The sequence below is a fragment of the Spea bombifrons genome, chromosome 5 (genome assembly GCF_027358695.1).
Source record: "Spea bombifrons isolate aSpeBom1 chromosome 5, aSpeBom1.2.pri, whole genome shotgun sequence".
Taxonomy (NCBI): domain Eukaryota; kingdom Metazoa; phylum Chordata; class Amphibia; order Anura; family Pelobatidae; genus Spea; species Spea bombifrons.
In genome coordinates, this window is record NC_071091.1 from 31,618,475 (window position 1) to 31,639,260 (window position 20,786).

At 36.6% G+C, this 20,786-nt stretch overlaps 1 protein-coding gene across 2 annotated transcripts in view; it reads left to right on the forward strand.

Annotated features, from left to right (window-relative positions):
• The window catches only part of ELMO1 (engulfment and cell motility 1), a 160,767-nt gene extending 143,788 nt beyond the window's left edge, over positions 1-16,979 (forward strand). For both annotated transcript variants that reach the window (XM_053468334.1, XM_053468335.1), the window contains 5 exons: positions 1,646-1,758; positions 11,457-11,564; positions 13,634-13,713; positions 14,537-14,614; positions 15,632-16,979. In XM_053468334.1, the coding sequence (XP_053324309.1) occupies positions 1,646-1,758; positions 11,457-11,564; positions 13,634-13,713; positions 14,537-14,614; positions 15,632-15,832 (580 nt within the window). In that variant the 3' untranslated portion in view covers positions 15,833-16,979. The remainder of the gene's footprint in view (positions 1-1,645; positions 1,759-11,456; positions 11,565-13,633; positions 13,714-14,536; positions 14,615-15,631) is intronic.
• Positions 16,980-20,786: the final 3,807 nt, after the last annotated feature.

Here is a 20,786-nt window from a genome sequence, read left to right on the forward strand (position 1 = left end):
GAAAATGTATTTCTCTTACTAAAAATAGATCATCTTTTCTAGGAAAACATCGCAGCTTTGCGTTTTTTCTGGGAATCTGTGCTTTGCTCGTGTATTTTGCTACTGCTATATGCTTGTATTTCTATATTATTTTTAAAACCAAGTCAGTTTTTATTGATAATTAAAGAGCATCTATATCGTATTAAATACTGTATGAGGATTTGTAATTATATGTAAAAAAATGGACGCTGTTAAAGAAATCAATCATAGTTTTTTTCATTTGTATCTTATCTTTTACATGTAAGATTAAATCTATTTTGGTTAGTTGGATTTTAATGCTAACCTGTCATCCAAAGGCTCATTTAAGGTTTTCATGGTAATTTTAGATACCTCTTTTTTTTTTCCTCTGATGACAGTAGGCTGCAGTATTTATTGATGTGGGGATTATGTATAAAGCGTGATTCTGATGCAATGTTTGAAAACTTGTATCACCATAGCAACACGACCAAATGAGTTATTGCTAAAGCAGGATCTCACTGGAGGGGGGCACGTTCATAATGTAATGTGAACTCAGTGAGATGAAACTGCACATGTCCTACTATATATAATATCCTGATATATATATATAAACATTCTACCATATAAGCGGACTAAGCAGATTCCAGTTCCCACTGCTTTAACGGACTCAACATGGGCTTATAGAGGGGAGACGAGCAGCATGCTTCATGAGTAGGGATAAGAGGCCCTGACTCCCGGACTTACCTAATTTCAAGAAGAAGGCAGAGTTGAGCGGTAACATCGCGTTGTGACACCCCATGGGAGTAGTGCCGGAGCATTAAAAGCAAGCTGAAAGCGAGTTGCGTGTGTCTGCCTGGGTATGTGGGGGTCTGCCTGGGTATGTGGGGGTCTGGTTATGTTAATGTGTGGGTCTGGTTATGTTAATGTGTGGGTCTGGTTAGGTTAGTGTGTGTGGGTCTGTGTCTGGATGTGTTAGTGTGAGTATATGTGCACTCTCTCCTCTGAGTAATCTTAGTTATTGACAGTAATGAAACAGTTTACTCAAAAAGGCCATAAAAGTTTATTACCCACCTATTAAAAATAGTATTCTATTTCCAGAGTACCATTCAACAAAGTTTTTGGGCAGGCTTGATCATTAAAATGAACAGACTAACCTTGAAAATAATTAGTGATATATTAACATTTTCTCAAACTCGTAAGACACTCTTATAATTGGGTATTAACACATCTAACAAACAATATGTACGATATACACAATCTAGATATGCTATACCGTATTCGTTTTACTCAAGATTAATATAATAAGAAAAACAAAGGTTATAACTTACCTTAAAATATAATAGTGGAGAACCAGTTTCTGAGGTTCACATTCTATGACCTTTTCTAAGATAAACAGTTTGCACTCATCAACTCAGCTGGGCCATACATTTATTTAGAGCATACCGATGAAGAAAGTACTTCTTTGTTATCAGTACAGAAAAATATAACCATGTATGTGATTTTAAAGATGGGGCCAAATGTGCACTAGTGAAACACAAAACCTGCATTGCAGAGAAGGTTTGAATTCTGGAGTTGAAAAAGTCTGCAAAAATAATCGAGTTTAGTTCATTTTGGAGATTCTCAGTCATCACTTTCGTTTGCATTTTAGGGAGCTTAAAGAAAAAATACAGCCAGAAATTTTGGAGCTCATAAAGCAGCAACGCCTCAACCGCCTTGTCGAAGGAACCTGCTTTAGGAAGCATTATAACCGAAGACGACAAGGTATTGTATTGAATTCTTTTCTTACTGTTGCTTCGAAAGATATAGGTTATACTGATGTCTACCTCATGTATCATTTAGTGTTTACTAGAGCACTGTTTCATAGGAATGCTTAAAAAAGATGCTCTTGTGGTAATTCAAGTTACATGCCCCTTATTATTCACAGCCTTTCTCTTGCAAAGGGTTAAGTGTGTGAAACAGTTAAGAGAATGTTTTATGAGCCTTTGCATCGTTGACCTTTTTACCTGTGAAAAAATGTAATGTACGCAAATAACCACCTAAGGTGGAACATCAGTGTATAGCCTGTATTGAAGATATTTTATTGTGGTGTATAAAGCATATAGATTAATGTAGAAAAATATATTTTCAAACATTCTGAGTAGCTTCGCTATGTTGAAGTGTTTGGGTAACTAGCTGTTTCTCACTTAGTGTTAGTGCGGATACAAAAAAACCCCAAAAATTAGCACTGGTTCTTGTTAAAAAAAAAAAAAAAATAATAATAATAATAAAATATATATATATAAATATACACTTTTTTGGGGAGAGAAGAGACATTCTATTAGGATTAATCAGCATATCTACAGTACTAAATTTAACTGAGAAACCTAGAAATAGTAGCTCTATAAAACTAAAACTGATAAATATGTAGAATTTAATGTGCTAATATTTTATCTGAATTACATGCTGCATTCAATCCAAGTGACACAATATGTGTTATATTGTAATTACACTCTGATGTATGATGGGAGAATGGTAGCAGTACTTCCACCACATTCTTCTTAATATTTTATGAGATAAAATATTCTCGGAGTCTCAAGAACATGTTGATGGGAATGACGTTCATCAATTCTTTAGTGGTACGTGTTATCTCACTGCCTATAGAAGTTTGACCTACATGTCGGAAAACATCTCCTTATGAAATTTTAAGTGCTTCTTCAAGTCGTTCAAGTACAAGGAATTAAGTTCAGGTTTTCCACAGAGTGAGAATCCCTGCTGTTTCCCTGGAGCCCACATTGAAATAAAGAGAAAGCCTTCACATTTTCAAAGGCTGAATTTTCCATCGACAGATATCCTGTTCATGCCATGATTCGTTTAAAGACCCTAATCAGATGGCTTTGCGGTTTCTGTTGGAACAGCAGTTTCTGTTTCGAAAAGTTTAAATGATCTCGATCTAATAACGATTAATGATTTGAATAGGAGCTTTATGTACTGCTAACACAGAAACTAAAATCCTTATAGATCTGGTTCCATGTGGGTTTTTATATTGTATAGAGCACCATTTTTTAAGTGGGTTTGGGAAGACTAGCTGGTTTCCTTAAGTGGCCATACATGGGTCGCTTATGCCCTTGCTCAACTCAATATGGGAAATATATATTTTGTTTTAAGTCTTGCTCCACACAGTTTTGTCTATACCTGCAGTGTTCCTATGTATGATAACATACATCATACGTTCCAACCTTTAAAGCAGCCAAAGAGAGCGATTTTGTCTTAATGGAGTGTGCAAGACTTACAAGACTTAAGTGACTTACTTTGACTTTATACAGCTGAGTTAGGCATTAAGCAAATGGGTAATGTATGTGATTTTATTGAAACATGTAACGCTTAAGAACACCTTGATACAGTTCAGAGCTCCTTAATAAAAATGACACCAGGGTAGGGAAAAATGACGAAGAGAATTTTCCCTGCATTTATTAGTTATGCTTCCCTGCAAAAGAAGATAATTTTGGGAACTATGGTGAAACGTATATAGGAGAAATACTATCTTCAAATATACTGTTACCATAGTGTACTATATATTAATTTGATAGTTTTATTATGCAGCCCGCGAAACCATTTTATTCTCATTTCATTCATTCAACAGCTCAAAGCTGGATGGCAACTGTAACCATTAATGCTAAAAATAAAACCTGCCTTACGAAAAAAGATTGTATATTCCAAATTCTGCAAAGGTTATCTTTCACAAAAGCCATTACTTAATTATATATGTCTAAGCTCCCTACTGAAAGCTGATGACATTTGTATTAAATGTCAGTCACACTACCTGTCAACGGGTCACCTCTGTATTTAGTAACAAATTGTTCAATTCATGAATAGAATGGATATCTTTAGATTTAAGGTTTGTGAATTCATTTTCCCTGTGCAACCATTTAAGCAGATATAACACGCGCTTATATCATTGTGGCTCTTAACTACTGTATCTCTACCTTAACCATCTAAGAAGCTTTTTCAGCAGCAATGACATCATAACACTTCAGTTTGTCATTACCACCCACCACCACCAAGCTTTCATAAGAAATGGATATTTCAAATATTTAGCTATAATGGTGTTCCCTTCACAAAAAGTTTCAAACATCCCTTTTCGTGGAAGTCTTGAGATGGTGAGAAAGAAAACAATATGTGGCTTGCAACAAAACAAGCAAAAATTAACTCTGCCTTACTAGTTTCCTCTATAGGTCTGGTATCACATGACCTTTTGGGGTAGCCTCTGATTATTCTTAACCTGTTTATGACATCTCCATGGATTGTCTTCTTGATTTCCTTTTGTAGGCCCTATAACTTGTCCCTGTTAAAAATATCCTACCCAAAACATGGATTCATACACCTATAATCTGTCATAATAAATATTATTGCCCAGCAATAAACAAGATAGCTAGTGAAGGTGCATCGAAGATTTTTTTTATATTCTTAAGGGGCCTGATTTAATTTTTTTAAATGGTATACATGCTGCTTTGTTATATCTCTGAACATTTATGACTGTTGCCATTGGTTAATACTATATTTTGAGAAGGACCCTACAAAACTTAAAAAAAACAACAACAAAAAAAACCAGAGGAACGCTGATTCTTTTTGAAATGCATTCCCTTTTATAGACTACTTGATGTCTTTACTTTACAAAAATGACCTAGATTTCAGCACTGAAAATAAATGGGAAAATAACCTTTCCCAAATAATATGATGGTCTGAAGGTTGTTGTCACAGTAATTTAAAAAAAAATGATGTCCACCGTAAAGTTCTCTATGAGGTCACTATTTCATATCTAGGTCAGCATCAGCAGACACTAAACCTTTTGGCTGAGATGGTGTAGAGATTTTTCTATTAAATTATTTTTAAAGTTTTCTTTCCTTAAAATGAGCCTGTCAATAAGTGTGACATAAAAACAGTATATATATGTTGCTGTGCTATTCAATGCCCTTAATACAATGTATATACACACTTACATGTGTAACATTTAAAAAATAGTTTTTGCTGTGTATATGCACATAGTTTTAGGGCTGTAGAACATTTTGTTACATACACTCACTGGCCACTTTACTGGGTACCTCTTACTAGTACTGGGTTGGATCCCCTTTTCCAGGGCTGACCCAAGGCAAAATGCCGCCTGGGGCGAATTTTAAAATGCTGCCCCCCCCTTATCTAGCCTTCCTCTCCCTCCGTCCCTGCCGCCCCCCCCTTATCTACCCTTCCTCTCCCTCCGTCCCTGTCGCCCCCCCCTTGTACTTACCTTTCTGCAGTCCTGCGGCGGAAATCTTCCGGCACTCAGCATTACAAGCTGGCACCGAGACCGAACAGGGAGACTCGCCGCAGAGGAGAGAGAGAGGGGCGCCGAGCGGGTACTGACCACTCGGCGCCCCTTTCTCTCTCTTTCGCTTTAAAAAAAAAAAAAAAAAAAAAAAGGGGCTTGGGTGCCCCACTCGGCTCCAATGTCGGGCCGGCCCTGCCCTTTTCCCTTCAGAAGTGCCTTCATTCTTCGTGGCATACTTTCTAAAAGGTGCTGGAAACATTCCTCCGAGATTTTGGTCCATATGGAGATGATGGCATCACGCAGTTGCAATAGATTTGTCCACCTCCTCCCAGGTTCTACACACTTCCACCTACTTTCCAACACTTTAGTGTCTAAATTGGTCTGATCCTACCCCCTTATCGCTGCCTTTCTGCTTCCTTTACATGGCATTTGGAGGTGTTCTGGGCTGCTGGTACTAGGAAGGTCCCAAGTATAAATAATTGTTAAAAACACAAAACTATGAATTAAGTACAAATTGATTAAGGTAGTATCATGTTTAAGTCAAGTACAATTTAAGAGACTGGCCAATGAAGCCATATCTGAGCAGGTTCCCTGTTGAGGTGAAGGTAGGTAGACAAACAAGTCAGCATGTATTTAAACAGAGTGTAATGCACTGGTTTTACATGCAAGAACAATATTGTGGAAATAATATACCATAATTTCATTTTTATAAAATGTTTCTGGTAGCTTAAATCCCAGTAGGCTATTTTCTCGCTTTTCCTTTTGCTGACATTCAGCTTTATAAAATGCTTTTTCCCTGAATCCATTGCACATGAAATAATCATCTTTAAAGTGTTGAACCCCCATCCTCCCTTTATTCTTCTTAAAGTTTGTATTGAAAAGATACAATACTCATCTTATACCTTTTTATTTTTTCTTTCATTCCACGATTTCATTGAAGACGAAAGAAAATTGAACTGTGTTAACATTAACGTGTGCTCCAGAATGTCACCGGTCGTGCCACATACCTGTTCATTTCAAGCAAAGTTTTCATTAAATTTGAAATGGGTGAAAGCTGTAGTGGAGCTGACTGACAAGAGTAGACAACGCGTAGATCGTCGGAAAGCTAATAAGGACAATGTGTATATATACCACGAAGACTGAACAATAAAGTATTGTCCTTTTAAAAAGAGTGTTAGATATAGCAATATATTAAGGTGTCACTTGGCTCATGGTGTCCACTGATTGACTATGTGTGCATAGGGTGGGTGGACACAATTGAGACACATGGATTGGAGGTTAATTTGCTACATTTCACAAGAGCAGTTATGACAAGATGGGGTTTGAGTAAGAAAATAAAGGCTAAAAATGACAGGTGGTTTGAAGATTGAGATGATGCTTTGGTGGGATAGGATGGAGAACTGCAATGAGTTGGATAATGGACAGTTAAAATGATAAGAGAAAAGTGTATTGGGGTTAGAGGGGTAACGGAGCTGGATAGGTAAGGAATTTAAATGGACTGGAGAGGGACAAACTGCATAGTGGTAAAAAAGATAGATTGAACGATAGATACAAACAAAAAAAAAGTGAGCACAAGTATACAAGGGGCCTAATAAAAAGGAGAGGTGACTACAATAACTAGAGGCAAGAAAGAGACAAGAAGGGCTATAATAGGAGACCAGAGGGGTAAATGGAGGAATGATGGAGTAACTAGAAGGTAATTTCATAGGTCATGATAACACTATTGCTTTTTTTTTTGCTTTTTTTTTTTTTTACTAAGTTTGTATGTATTGTTGTATGTAGTGTAACACCTACTTATATAATCACCATCAACTGTGATGAGAATTTTATCTAAATTAGTCTTTTATGACTTATAAGTACTATTTAAATGTAGTGAAAGATTAAGCTGTGGCTAGGTTTTTTTAAACACTCTGCTGTTGCTATACATATTATAGAGGATTTAAGGGCTGTGGTATTTTGTGGTATACCCAGCAAACATTCTAGGATTTGGGTCCCAAACCTGGGTCAGGGCTTAATATGGACACTTGTAGACCAAAGGAGGTCTCCTTTACTTTCATGACATATTAATGCCAAAGCTCCTGTTTTTAATTTATAGCTGTCCTTCCTAGCATCCAGCCACAATGCAGCCCATCACACTAACTCAAGAAAAGGTTGCATTTGAAAATGGAACATAAATGAATTAAAGTACAGAAAGAAGCTTTTCAAGTAGTTTGGCCTTGTTAACGGTTCCTTTGTCTTTGTGTTTGTCTTTATGGCCAACACCTACTATTGTGGCTTTCTTGGGCACAGGGAGTGATATATTGCTTTCTAAATGGTAAACGCATTTTATGCCGTTGGCCCTTCGGGCGGGCTACACTTAGAATGAAATAAATCATTTCTGTATCAATATGCATTAAGTCTTCCTCATTGGGATTGTGTTCATTGTTCCTACCAGGGGTTTAACCCAGTAAGTTCCACCTCCCTGGAACTGAATATAGTAAACGTATACCATATTCGTTTATTACTTAAATAATCTTAAGCGTTGTATATACTTTAAGTATGCAAACGCTATTTGTGTTGCTATAAGACACACACATGATCTGTGCATTGTTTAAGTCATGGTGCAGTTCGTTAATTGTACATTCCCAGTAACTTCTGGACAATGATGTTTATTTAGATGAACAGTGAGCACATTTTCTTTTTCTTTCACATATAGAAATAAATTTCTTCTTTATTTCTAAGCCTATCTTTTTAACCTTATAAATAATATATAAACATACCTCGGTACTTTTGTAAAAGAGGTTGTACAATTTTTAACCCATTCATAGACCATCGCAAAGAGTTTATTGCAGCAACTTGCTATATGTGTCAGCCAAATGCATCTAATAACAAGCCTTATGAAGACTACATTTGTTAGCTGGTAAATATATGCTTATATATTGACGCAGGGATTTCAATTGTTATATACCAATAAGAAATCACCAGTTGGGATACTCAAATATAAGTCTTAGTGTCCCACTAACCCAATCTTGTGCTCTCTCCTTTACCATTTACAGGTAAAGTCAATGATTCAACTTCTTAATCTAGTAGATGCAGTCATAGTTTAGCATCATAAGTTATAGGCCCTAAGTGACTTCTAGATTTGGCGTCTATTTGACTTTGTAACGGATATGTAGTGTAAATCCACCCATTTCGTGCTGTACATAACACCTAGTGCTCTCGAAATTAACCAAATCACCAGCTGAATAATAGTTATTACCTAATGAATGGTATTTATCAACCTCGGAAAGAGAAAGGGATGAGTTGATCCTGCTGGTGTTTAAGGTTTAAATAGGCTCTGTAGTCAGTGGCATTTACCAATGGAGCTTTCTTACATCTCCAGCTTCTTGTAGAAGGCAGACTCTTTTAGAGAATAAACTGCAGAAAACATGGACAAGCAGTAACATGTGCCACACTGCCGTAGCCATCCCATTGCTTGTTGTTAATCGGAGAACAATTCTTAGCAATTGCTGAGATCTTAATGGGTGCCGTCCAGTCTCTTGGTGAAACTGTTTCAATGGGGCTCTGGCTTAGTGTCTTGAACTTATGGGGATCGTTGACATTTGGTTGCACCCACTCCCAACCCAGGATCCATGTAATTACTGCCCATGTCCCAGCAGTAACTGTGCCCTAGCCTTTCCCACCACCTATAAGGAGAAGGAGAAGCTCCTGGAAATTGCCATTAAGTGGCAAGATTCTAAATGAGTTCTCCTCACTAGTATGAGGAACCGAGGAATAGAATGTTTGGGGGGGGTGCAATCCCTTAAAGAGGCAAACGGGAAGTGAAGAAATCATCAAGGCATGGAAGTATTGGGTTTTTACACTCAAAAACATAGCATGAGAAGCCCTTGTGTTTGTCTGCTGGACTTTGTATAATAAGGCTCCATTTGCCGTGGGTGTGGAAAAAACCTATTGTACTCGAAAATGACAGATTTAATTACATTTTTCCTTAGAATGTCAGAGCTTTCTTTGAAAAATAGGTATAAAGGGAGTCTGACATTAAAATATTATAGCACTGTTTGCACTCCGATTTAAGTTCTGTTGTAATTTTCTTGGCAATACATTTTTTTATTGCAATTTATCAAAGCAAACTATTCCCCTACTGTTTTTATTCCTTATCCCCATTGAGATTTTGACTATTTTTTCCCCTAACTTTATGATATGTTATTAATTAAAGCTATTGAGTTACCAGCTGGCTTGTAGGCTCATTCTAGCGATATAAAAGGACCACTTATCAATGAGCAGTAAAAGGGCTATAAATACATAGGAAATAAAGCATATGATGTCAATAGATCATTTTATTTTCTTATAAGGCTTACGCTTTTGCCTGATACATCTGTAATGTCCCTGATTTACTATAGAACTGTGCGCAGGTACAAAACAGTACCTACGTACTGAAAATATGAAAGTATATATGATGTCCCTTTAACTTTTAAATTCATATAAAGGTCTTTAACATACAGTATATTTTGGTGAGAAAACTATCCCTTTAAGGAAATTACTACCCTGTGAATTTAATTTTGTTTTTAATCAGTGTTCTGTATTAAATACTTTTGTTTCCAGTTTGACATGCGTTTCAAAGGAACAAAAAGACCAAAATAATATAACAATAGTATGACTACCTATCAAGGCTTCAGTTTCACTGGCACATTAACAAATTCAAATGATTTCAAAAACAATAACCGAGAATATTCTCTCCAACAACCTTAATTTCCGAAGGCAAGAAATTGTAGCAAACATCAAAACCAATTACTATAGCAGTTAATCTAATTTGCAGTTGGTAATCTACACTAATGATACATAATGCTTGAATCACACCTTTTGCATGCAGACATCTATCGAGTATGGCATAGTTTTGATTTTTCTTTTTTAAGATAAAAGTTAATCTTAAATTAATTTAGGTACACTTCCTAATTAACCAAAACCAGACAGATGAGGAAGATAAATAAAACACAAGACTAATTTTATAACTTCTGTAAAAAAAAAAAAAAAAAAAAAAAAAATGGTGCATGCAAGGCTATCCCTAGTAGGGTATTGGGCCCAGAGCAACTTTTGTGGGACTTCTATCCTGCAACAGCATCACATAAACCACTACCTTTTGTGCATTTCCTATGTATATGTATGTAATAGTACATATTAATAAATATTAATCAAAGCTAGGCCACTTATCATGGGCAGCCTGCAGTAGCACCCAGTTGTCCTTTTCTCTACTGCACAGCTTACAGACTAGTTGCTCTAACAGCACGCACGAACACATACACACAGTGACTAAAACTGGACCACGTACAAACATGCACTCGCATCATACAGTAACACACCTACACATGCTAACACCATGCACTCACATACACACCCTCTGTAACACCATATACACACACGCAAATTTTTACTTTTGTTCTCCCAGTTCTCCTTCTTACAGCTTCCCCTGTCCCTCACCTCTCTGCCTCTCACAGCTCTCATTATTCCTGTTTCTCTTGCATTGAGTTCTCCATGCAGCTTGTGTATTATGTGGCCCTGCTGGACACACTGGTTACCAAGATGCCTGGGAGCAGAACAGGTCAGAGTGTGCGACCTCCCTGTTTTACCCTATACAAAAGGTGGCCTTGCATGCACCAATTTGCAATGCAGTAAAACGCCTAGGAGTCCATGGCAACCATTAATGTTTGTATGCAGGTCAGCACAATCTTGTTGCCAGAGAAATTTAATGAGGTCTGCCCTTCATGATGAATTATTAGGTCAGCAAGTTTTAGGTTATCACAGTTTGCGCACAGACTCACCCTTGACTTAATAAACCTTGATAAATACACCATTTACCTGAACATGTACCATATTGGATTTTTCTTGTGCTATTAACCTATTTTTCACTTCAAAAGCATTATGTAAATATAAATAAAGTATTGTATTGTTAGTGTTCTGAATTAGAACACCGTTCAGCTAATAGCAGTTCAGACAGGGAATCATTCCATCTTTTATTGATATATTTAGCACCCCTAAAGTGTCTGTAAACCTGGTGTTCATATTGTGGATATCACCAAACTAGAACTAAATGGGTTATTGGGTTCAATTAAGTTATGTTTGAGCAGCATACAGATGTGCCATTTGTTGCTAGAATAATGATGATGACTGTTGTTACTATGATGTCTGTATTATTTCTTTTCAGATAAGTTTAGGTATTGTCGGCTGTCACCAAATCACAAAGTATTACACTATGGAGATTTGGAGGAGAGTCCCCAAGGAGAAGTACCGCATGATTCTTTGCAAGAGAAATGTAAGTACAAATGCTATGTATGTTATCGGTTAGGTGGTTGAAGAGAAAGGGCAGGATATTGATGAGATAATGGTGGCTCTGCCCAATCTTATCTTCCTTTAGTTGAAGCTTTAAATGAAGTATCTCTAAACAAATAAACATAAAATATGTGTAGTTTTTATAAATAATATATGTATTCGACTCCAACTGCTATCACAACGCGAAGCATTATTTCATCTATTAGTAAATTTACCCATAAAATATCCTGATCGTGTTTGAACCTATCCAGCAGTCAGAACTATGGAATTGTAAGTAACCATGACACCAATGTAAGTCCGTAACTCCACAGCTCAAATTTGTCTTTAAAGCAAAGAAAAGAAACATTAATTTTTCATAGCACCCTACTAGAACAGAAATGTCTAAGACATCCAGGTCCTTGGATTTAAATTGGCACTTTGATAAAACATGGCTATTCCATTAGTTAGTAATTATTGAAAAGTGATTTTTAAGAATGGATATTAAAATGCCCAAGTATTAGTTTTTATTTAGTCAAGGACAGTAAATTGTCTCTTTGAAATAATTTTTTCTTCGCTATAGTCAGTTGATAATGCTTGAACATGCATTACTGACACCAAGCAGGATAATTACCAAAATGCCAACCTGACAGATGAATTTATATGAGGCTGTCTTTAAACAGCAACTGTAAAACTTTCAAATTATGCTTTTTAAGAGCGGTAGTCCCTTTTTGTTCTAGGAGCTCAGAGTGTTGCTGGACATGAACATTTCATAGGGTTCTACAGCCCTAGAAGTCACAATAGTGTGTATATAAGTGTATTACTTATTCTTCTTCACTATTACTGTCACTATTCTTTTTCTAAATACCTTACCTAGTTATGTAAATGGCTACCAAGAGATCACAAAGTCACATTTCTCTAGCTACATCTCTTAATGCACCCCCTAAAACAAAATTGTTCTTATTTGGACATTTCAAGTGTTGGGAGGTATGCATCTGCCAGGTCAGAACTAACCATTTTGAACCGGCACAAGGAACATATTGGGTCACGTCACAGGGAGACGGAAACGGTATCGGGGTTATATATATATATATATATATATATATATATATATATATATATATATATATATATATATATATATATATATATATATATATATATATATATATATATATATATATATATATATATACACACACACACACAATATGTATGTGTTTGAGCATGCATGTGTACTCGTGTGTGTGTTTGACCATGCATGTGTACTGTGTGAGCATGGATGTGTAATTGTATATGTGTATGTGTGAGCATGGATGTGTAATTGTGTAAGTGGGGTGAGATGGAGTGTGCTAGTGAGTATGAGTAAGTGTGTGTAATTTGTGTGCTTACATACGTTGTATGTTTGAAGATGGGGCAAAGAAGGCTCAGACCAGTTGTGTGGGGGTAACGATGGCACGGACCAGCTGTTGAAGTTGGGGGGCCCAGGGCAATTTTTGGAACCAGGGGCCTATGGTTTCTAGTTACACCCCTGCTTATTACAGATTTTCAGTATAATTTGAGTCTTTTTCTAGAGGATTACACAGTGTAATAGTTTTTACATATTTGAATGTGAGGTGTCATCTCAGAAAACACTCTGTGGTGACTCTTTTTTGGTATTCCAAATGTGGTAGTCCCAATTATATGGATTTTCTCCTTAATAATTACTATTGAATATTTGACGTTTTCTCTAACTATAAATAAGATTGTTCTGCGTGCAAAGTTAATCCTCTGGTTTTTTTGCTAAGTGGGTACAAGAACAAGGGGCAGTGGTTGCTTTGGATGGTATATGCCCAGTGATTGCTTCATTAGCAAAAAATACAATATCTGATCCTGAGTTCTTATGCCATGTTGTCCATAACGTGGACACTCAAAAGAATATTAATGTCAAAGAACAAACCCTAAGTTGCTCTTGGCAGTTCTGTCACTGCCTATGTAAGAGACTTACCGGTATATCTTTATAAGGACCCTGAGGAGAGAGGAACACGTGCATTCTTGTGACAACATATATCGTTAATGCGTGTTTGTTATCTACAGTGCCTGTAGCAGACATTAAAGCAATTCTGACGGGAAAGGACTGTCTACACGTAAAAGAAAAGGGAGCCAAGCAGAACAAGGTGAAAACCCATATTTCACATCATGATAAGTAAACCGCTGTTCTATCTTACTACAGTAATTCATCATAGCTCCATGTATCTACCCGGTGGTACAATTTATGTCACTTTGTTAAGTAAGTGTGTAATTAGCACATGACATGTATTGATGCCTTGAAGCCGTCATAGATGGATAATTGCATAGTAAGCCCCTAACATGTCAGAATTCATAGTGCTAATGGAACTAATATGTTTTTTTCTCCTTTATAACCATTGGGTTTTCCATATTAATAAAGCAGAACTCAACTAGATAAGGCTTAAAGGGATTTAACTCTTTCCTCTTACATGTTTTGAAAATTATTTTTCCATGAGAATAAAACCAAAATAAAGAAAATGTCTTCCGTTTTTAAAATGAACAGATAATGGCAGACAGGAATAGGGGATAGTACTGTAGTTCGCTTGATGCTAAAAATATGCCATATAAATATATGGTTGAATTGTTCAGAATACTTGCTGTCTACTTTGGGTTGTGATCTTTTATTATTTCTGGTTATATGTTGCGCTATGTACAGTTTATTTTGTTTTTTCATGTAAATGATCAAAATCAACTTGAAAGAAGAGCTGCTGGACTAGAATCTAGTCACAGTCATTCAGTAATTGCTAAGGGGTTGTTATGCGGAAAAAATTTGCAACACAATTGGATAGTCTTGGGCCTACAACAGGAAATTATGAAAAAGCATTCCATTATCTACCCTTTGGGTGGCCTGGAGCTTTTTCATCTTTATGTTGATAGATTAAATTATGTTTTTTATGTCATTTCTGACATTTTCTTTTTTCACAATTTCAGGAGGTTCTCGAGTTGGCTTTTTCTATAATGTATGACTCCAACTGCCAATTAGATTTCATAGCTCCAGACAAACACGAGGTACGGTATTATTGTATATACAAACAATAAAAGCCTATGGGCATCTCCAAATTGAAATGCCCTTTCCTATTCTGCGTAAAAGATCTGCTTTATTGATACTAAAAAAAACATACCACACGCAGTGAAAACAAATGCTCAAACGCTATCGATTGTCTAAGACGAAAACATTTCTGTTTTCCTACTTATTTTGTAGGAAACTTGACCTTTTTTAAATTAAGAAATTGATTGTGAACTAGAAACAAACTAAAGAGAAGGAAAACACAATTATAAAGTCATCATGGGAATTTTCTTGCAAAATTCCACTTTGCTGTAGGAAATGTGATGTTTGGTAACACTATTTTTTTCGCTTGAGTATCACACTTGCTTCAAAGTATGGACCTTTAACAGTGGTTTCGCTTCCATCTATATACTATGTGTATATTATTAATCAAATACCTTTTTATAATCTAATCCCCTGGTAATGGAGCTTTATAGCTGACCTTTGCCTCTCTACTAGGAGGTAATGTAATGGATTAACTGCACTTCAATAAAAGTGTTTTATTGAGTTATCCTTTGAGACAATACTACTGTGTTCTGAACCTGACCCCTTCACCAGGACATACTTGTTCTTTCCTTTTAATGCCCTTCTGAGCTTTGTCCTTAACACTCAATGTGTAGGAGGCTTTCCTTTTCTTTTTGTTTCTTTTGTGGAATACATACTGATATGATTAGGCTTTACAATACATATCAGCCCCTCAACAAAGACAGAGATTACCATTCACTGATAATACCTTCTGTTGGTTGTAGAACCTAAAAGTCTACTCCTTTGTGTCTTAACCCCTGAACACACACGTTATTATACGTGGTCACTAAAACAAATTGCACCTAGATGATGATTCTGTGTCATGTAAATGATAACTGGTTTGATTTCCATCTCTCTATCCATTGGTTATTAACTAGGGAATTTCCATAATCTCAGATGTCTGTTTGCATGTATTTTGCCAGCCTTATAACAATGTTCTTTTCCCCCCCTAACAGTACTGTATCTGGACTGATGGCTTAAATGCATTACTTGGGAAGGATATGATCAGTGACCTAACACGGAATGATTTGGACACACTATTAAGCATGGAGATAAAGCTTCGTCTTCTAGACCTGGAAAATATACAGATTCCCGATGCACCTCCACCTATCCCAAAGGAACCTAGCAATTATGATTTTGTTTATGATTGCAACTGAGATCTTTACCCTGATTCTTCTGTGTCAACTGGAATTCCGCTAACTGGAGAAATTTCAAAACAAGAAAATAATAAAAAAAAAATCAAAGTTGTATTAATTGAACATGTCATGCTCCAATCACCTCTTCTGAAGTCTTTTCTTCATGTATCAACTAATTTTGCAATTGGATGATACAGCTGCCACTGCTGTACGAGTCGAAAGGCAAACAGTCTACCAAAAAGCTCCAGATACGATCTGCTTATATTCCCGTTGCTTCCAACCACAATAATGTAACACATCTGTGATAAGCGCTTTGTGGATACTTTATAATAATATTGTTGGACTGAGGAAATAAATAGACTGTCAATGCTGCTGTGTGGTCTGGCCTCAAACCGAAGAGGAGCCAAATACAGTTACTAATATATAAAAAAAAAAAACTGCTTTTATGGCTTTGCATAATTCTTCCTCATTCATATTGCAGTCATGGACTTTACTTTGACTAAAGGCAGACCTGACCTTACTTTGTAAAGCATTGTATTTCTCCTAAAGACCCTATTTTTATGTACTGCTCAAAAGTTGAAACACAGACCTCACTGTCTTTTGTGTATTTATGTATTTCTCCTGGCTGGAGAAATCCCAGGAGTTGGATATCCTTGGCACTTAATATTTTACCGACTGTGCCCGACTTTTGTGCTATTTTATATCGATCGCTATGAATGCATAACTTCCTAGGTCCTAAAAAGGTTTGACTGGCTCATGCAACTTTGCTTCTGGCTCACAAACCCAACAGAGGTTTGTCCAGCCTTGTGTATCCATATATAATATATACATACATTTATATACACACATAAGTCATGCTGCCATGTACGTTTGCTCACAAAAAATAACGAAATGGTCGTGTTTAAAACTCAAGACGCAGTGAAACCTTTCTGTTGAAGTTTGTTGTGCATATACTACTTACTGTGTTGGCATTCCAAGTTTAAACCTAATGTAGAAAGCAATAGTGAGATAATACCTTTTCCTGCCCTCTGGAACGTTAAAATTATAAGTATTCATCATATCTTTTGTGTTTTGATCAACAGCACTGTATCGGCACAGCCAACATTGTATCTAACACTCTAATTTCCTGCAATATCAAAAATTCTGTCTAGTAAAAATCCACGTGGAACGACCTGTGTCGACTATTACTGTGATGTAAAGAGCAAACATATCATTAATCATGTTAACACTCTTATTGATGATGTTCATTGGAAAAATTAATACATTTTTTGCAGTATGTTGGGTTCAAGTATGATAGAATGGTGCAGGAATACCATCTTATATTATTGGAATCATGTGGATGGTACCTGATACCTGATGAATTTGTAGTCCAACATCTGATAGAGACACAGACTGCCAGCTGTTTTTTTTTTTTGCTTTAACAACAAATGCTATATCCATGTTTTAGGGCACTTTAGCCATTTGTAATACTTCATGCAGTATTGAGTGCTATATCTCAGAATGATGATTATCAGGGTTATGTATAAAAAGTGATTATTGTGCAAAGTTTAAACGATGGTCTGATCAACATAACAGCCAACAAAATAATCCAGTCAGCGAGAACATTCCACTGGTTACTAGGGTGGTAAGAACTTTGCATTTATATCACCTTTTAAAGTGCTCTTATTGCCATATCAACCAGTTGAATGTTCATGCTGATAGTGATCCAACTACATATATATAACCCTAATGTTCTTCATTTAAAAACAAAATGGCTCATGTAATAGCTGAATGTGGAGGCCACTAGAAGCATTATGAAGCAGAACACATCATCGATTAGTTACCTTTTCTGCCATAGTTTTCAGAGGTTAAATATCTATAGGTTATTAAACACTGTGCTATGTAGCATCAATAAAATATCGTGGTATTGCGGGCATTAAATAGTTTATTTGTAACTTAAGTTACAAACTATGCCAATCAAAGTTAACAGTCACACAAATGTCACCATGTTTTGAAATTCCTTCCTTAATTTGTATTTTCAAAGTTCAATATACACTTCATTGTTGGCCTGATGGGTTTTTCTATTATATTTATTTAATATATGCAGAAGGAATTGAACAAATTTCATCTAGTGACATGGAACGGATGTACATATTTATATCAATTCCTAATAAACAGTATGTGCTTTTCTTCCTTTTCCAGTGTCCTGTAGTGTTTGTGTTCTGTATGATTAAAACGCAACATGGAAGTGACCTGATTTTAAGTTTGGTTTCTATGAAATGAACAGCTAAGCCTAGATTTATACTGTGCCCTCCACAGATATTGGCACCCTTGGTAACTATGAAAGAGGCCAGGAAAACATTAAAATAGCCCGGTTAAATGTTCCAGCGGGACAATGATCCAAAACATACATCAAAATCACCACATTAAATGGTTTACTGACCATAAAATCAAGGTCCTACCATTGTCATCCCAGTCCCCTGATTTGAACCCCATAGAAACCTGTGGGGTGGAACTGAAGAGAGTCCACCAGCGTTGTCAGATCCTTGTCATTTATTCTCCAACCTCACCATACATTATAGGAGACAACCCAGAGCCATTATGTTGGCAAAGGTTGATAGCACAAAGTATTGACTAAAGGGGTGCCAATAATTGTGGCACACATATATTAAAATATTTTTCTTTTTTTAGATAAATCTGTAAGCATAGTCTTCTATGACAAAAAAAAAAGCTCAAGAACAAGCTATATCCAACAAATTGTGATTTTACTTACATGTGAATAAAAGACCCCAAAACAAAATAATAAAATAGAAGCCAGGCTCCCATTGGAGTCCACTCAAGCCAAGGCTGACCATCCTAAACACTCAAGTCACTAACCTCTCCAGACAAAACACATTTGTCCAGGCAGGAAATGCCACAGGTGGCTTAGATATCTTCTGTAGAGCCGCTCCTTGCCTTGATACCAAAGGGAAATTCCTCTTCCCTCAACAGTTTCCCTGATTCCGTGGCTTGAGGGAGTTTAAATAAGTTGATGCCAAACAAGCCCCCTCCCGGTGACCTGGTGCCAAAGCCATTGGTCTCCCCAGGCCAAGTTGCTCAAAGGTGTACCTTGCCCTGCCTTTTGCCAGGGGGACTTAAATCCCTGTTCCTTCCAGGCCAAGTTGCTCAGAGTAGTTTGTCCCCCACTCCCTGCGCAGGCCAAGCTGCTCAGAACGGATGGGTTTCATTTTTCCCCTACCTCCCTCCCTCCGCAGCCCGGGCTGCTCAGAGCGGGTTGTTGTACCCCGGCTCTCCAAATGCTCCTCCCAGGGGCCCATACACAATATTTACACACATTCTGTACATAATAAATAAGAAAAATAATCCTTGGGGCTGTACAGTGTCTTTATATAAATTGATGGATTTATGGCTATAGATAGATCGATGAACATATGAATGAATAGGTGATCATTACAAATACTCCGAATTTTAACATTTTCAGAAATGCTTATTAGAGGCTTACTAAAAAAATCCACAAATGTAATAAATGTATTTAATAAAAAGATTTTGATCTAGCAAATGTACCCAATTAAGCTGAAACCATACCAAAATACTTTAATGACGTTTTGGATCTTGAATTCTGAGCTTACTCGTTAAATGCCCACGCTGCTTTAAATTTGCAAGTTCACCTTCGTTAAATCCATTATTTACGCCAGCAATACCTAATCACTTTGTCCACCTTGGCTTAATTACTAGAGTGAAATATCGTCTCCGTGGGAAGATTAGTCAAACTGTAGAACATTATATGATTTAATGCAATGCATTATGTGATTAACACCAACATGACCAAATGATTAAAATAAAGGCTCTATCTCTCTCAAGTCAGTATCTTCCAGAAGCTTTATGTGAATATTAAGTGTTTGCTAGTACCACAATGTATGTATTAAAGGGTCAACAGCCTCAGGGATGCCATTGGTCTAAGGAGGTCTCTTCGAGGATGTGGAAGTGCGTCAAAAAGCTCTTCATAAATCTCTGTAAAGTGTCCTTAAAAAAATATTTGAGCAGATTTACTTTCCTTTGTTTATATAAAATTATTCTTTTCATGTGCATTAGAGATGGGGTCCCCTGAATCTGGCTCTGTTCTTAGCACATACAGTACTCTGCAAAAGTTTTAGGCAGGCGTGAAAAAAAGCAATAACGTAAGAATGCGTTCATGTTAATAGTTTATTTTTATCGTTTAACCATTTCAGAGGTTTGGTCTGCTGGTTGTCCCACACCTGAATCTTCCTCAGTTGGCTCAGTCACTATGTGACAAAAGTTATGACCAACTTACGCATGAGGATCTAAATAACTCACTGGATCTATCCACTGTTATCAGTAAGACATGTACATGTAGTATCTCTCTGATGTATTCTTTGACTAGATTATCCCAGAATTTAAGGACCCGTGGCAAAGATTTAACACTCCGGGTTTATGAGCTCTCAGATCTTTAGACTGATCATATTATTGAGGCCAATAATGTCTCCCCAAAGGTTTTTATCTCATGATCCTGTATGTGGCACCCCCCCCCACACACACACACTTTAAAACTGCATAGCTTCTACCGTTATATACCGGCGCAGACACTGAAGGTGGTAGAGCATAACACTTATCACTATATACTGAGGCAGAAATTGACGGTGGTACAGCATAACACCTACCACTATATACTGAGGCAGACATTGACAATAGTGCAGCATAACTCCTATCACTATATACTAAGCCAAACATTGATGTGGTGTAGGCCTACCACTTCATTAGTATATATGAACCCCCTCACACCATAAAAAAACCCACTTTTATTTAAAGTAACACACCAAAATAGGACAAACAATGAAATGAAATGAAATAACAATATTAACATATATATATATATATATATATATATATATATATATATATAATTGTTAACAGCAATCACATTCCTATCATGCCCAGGCATACACAGATTCCAGGATGTACTCGCAGACTTGGCATG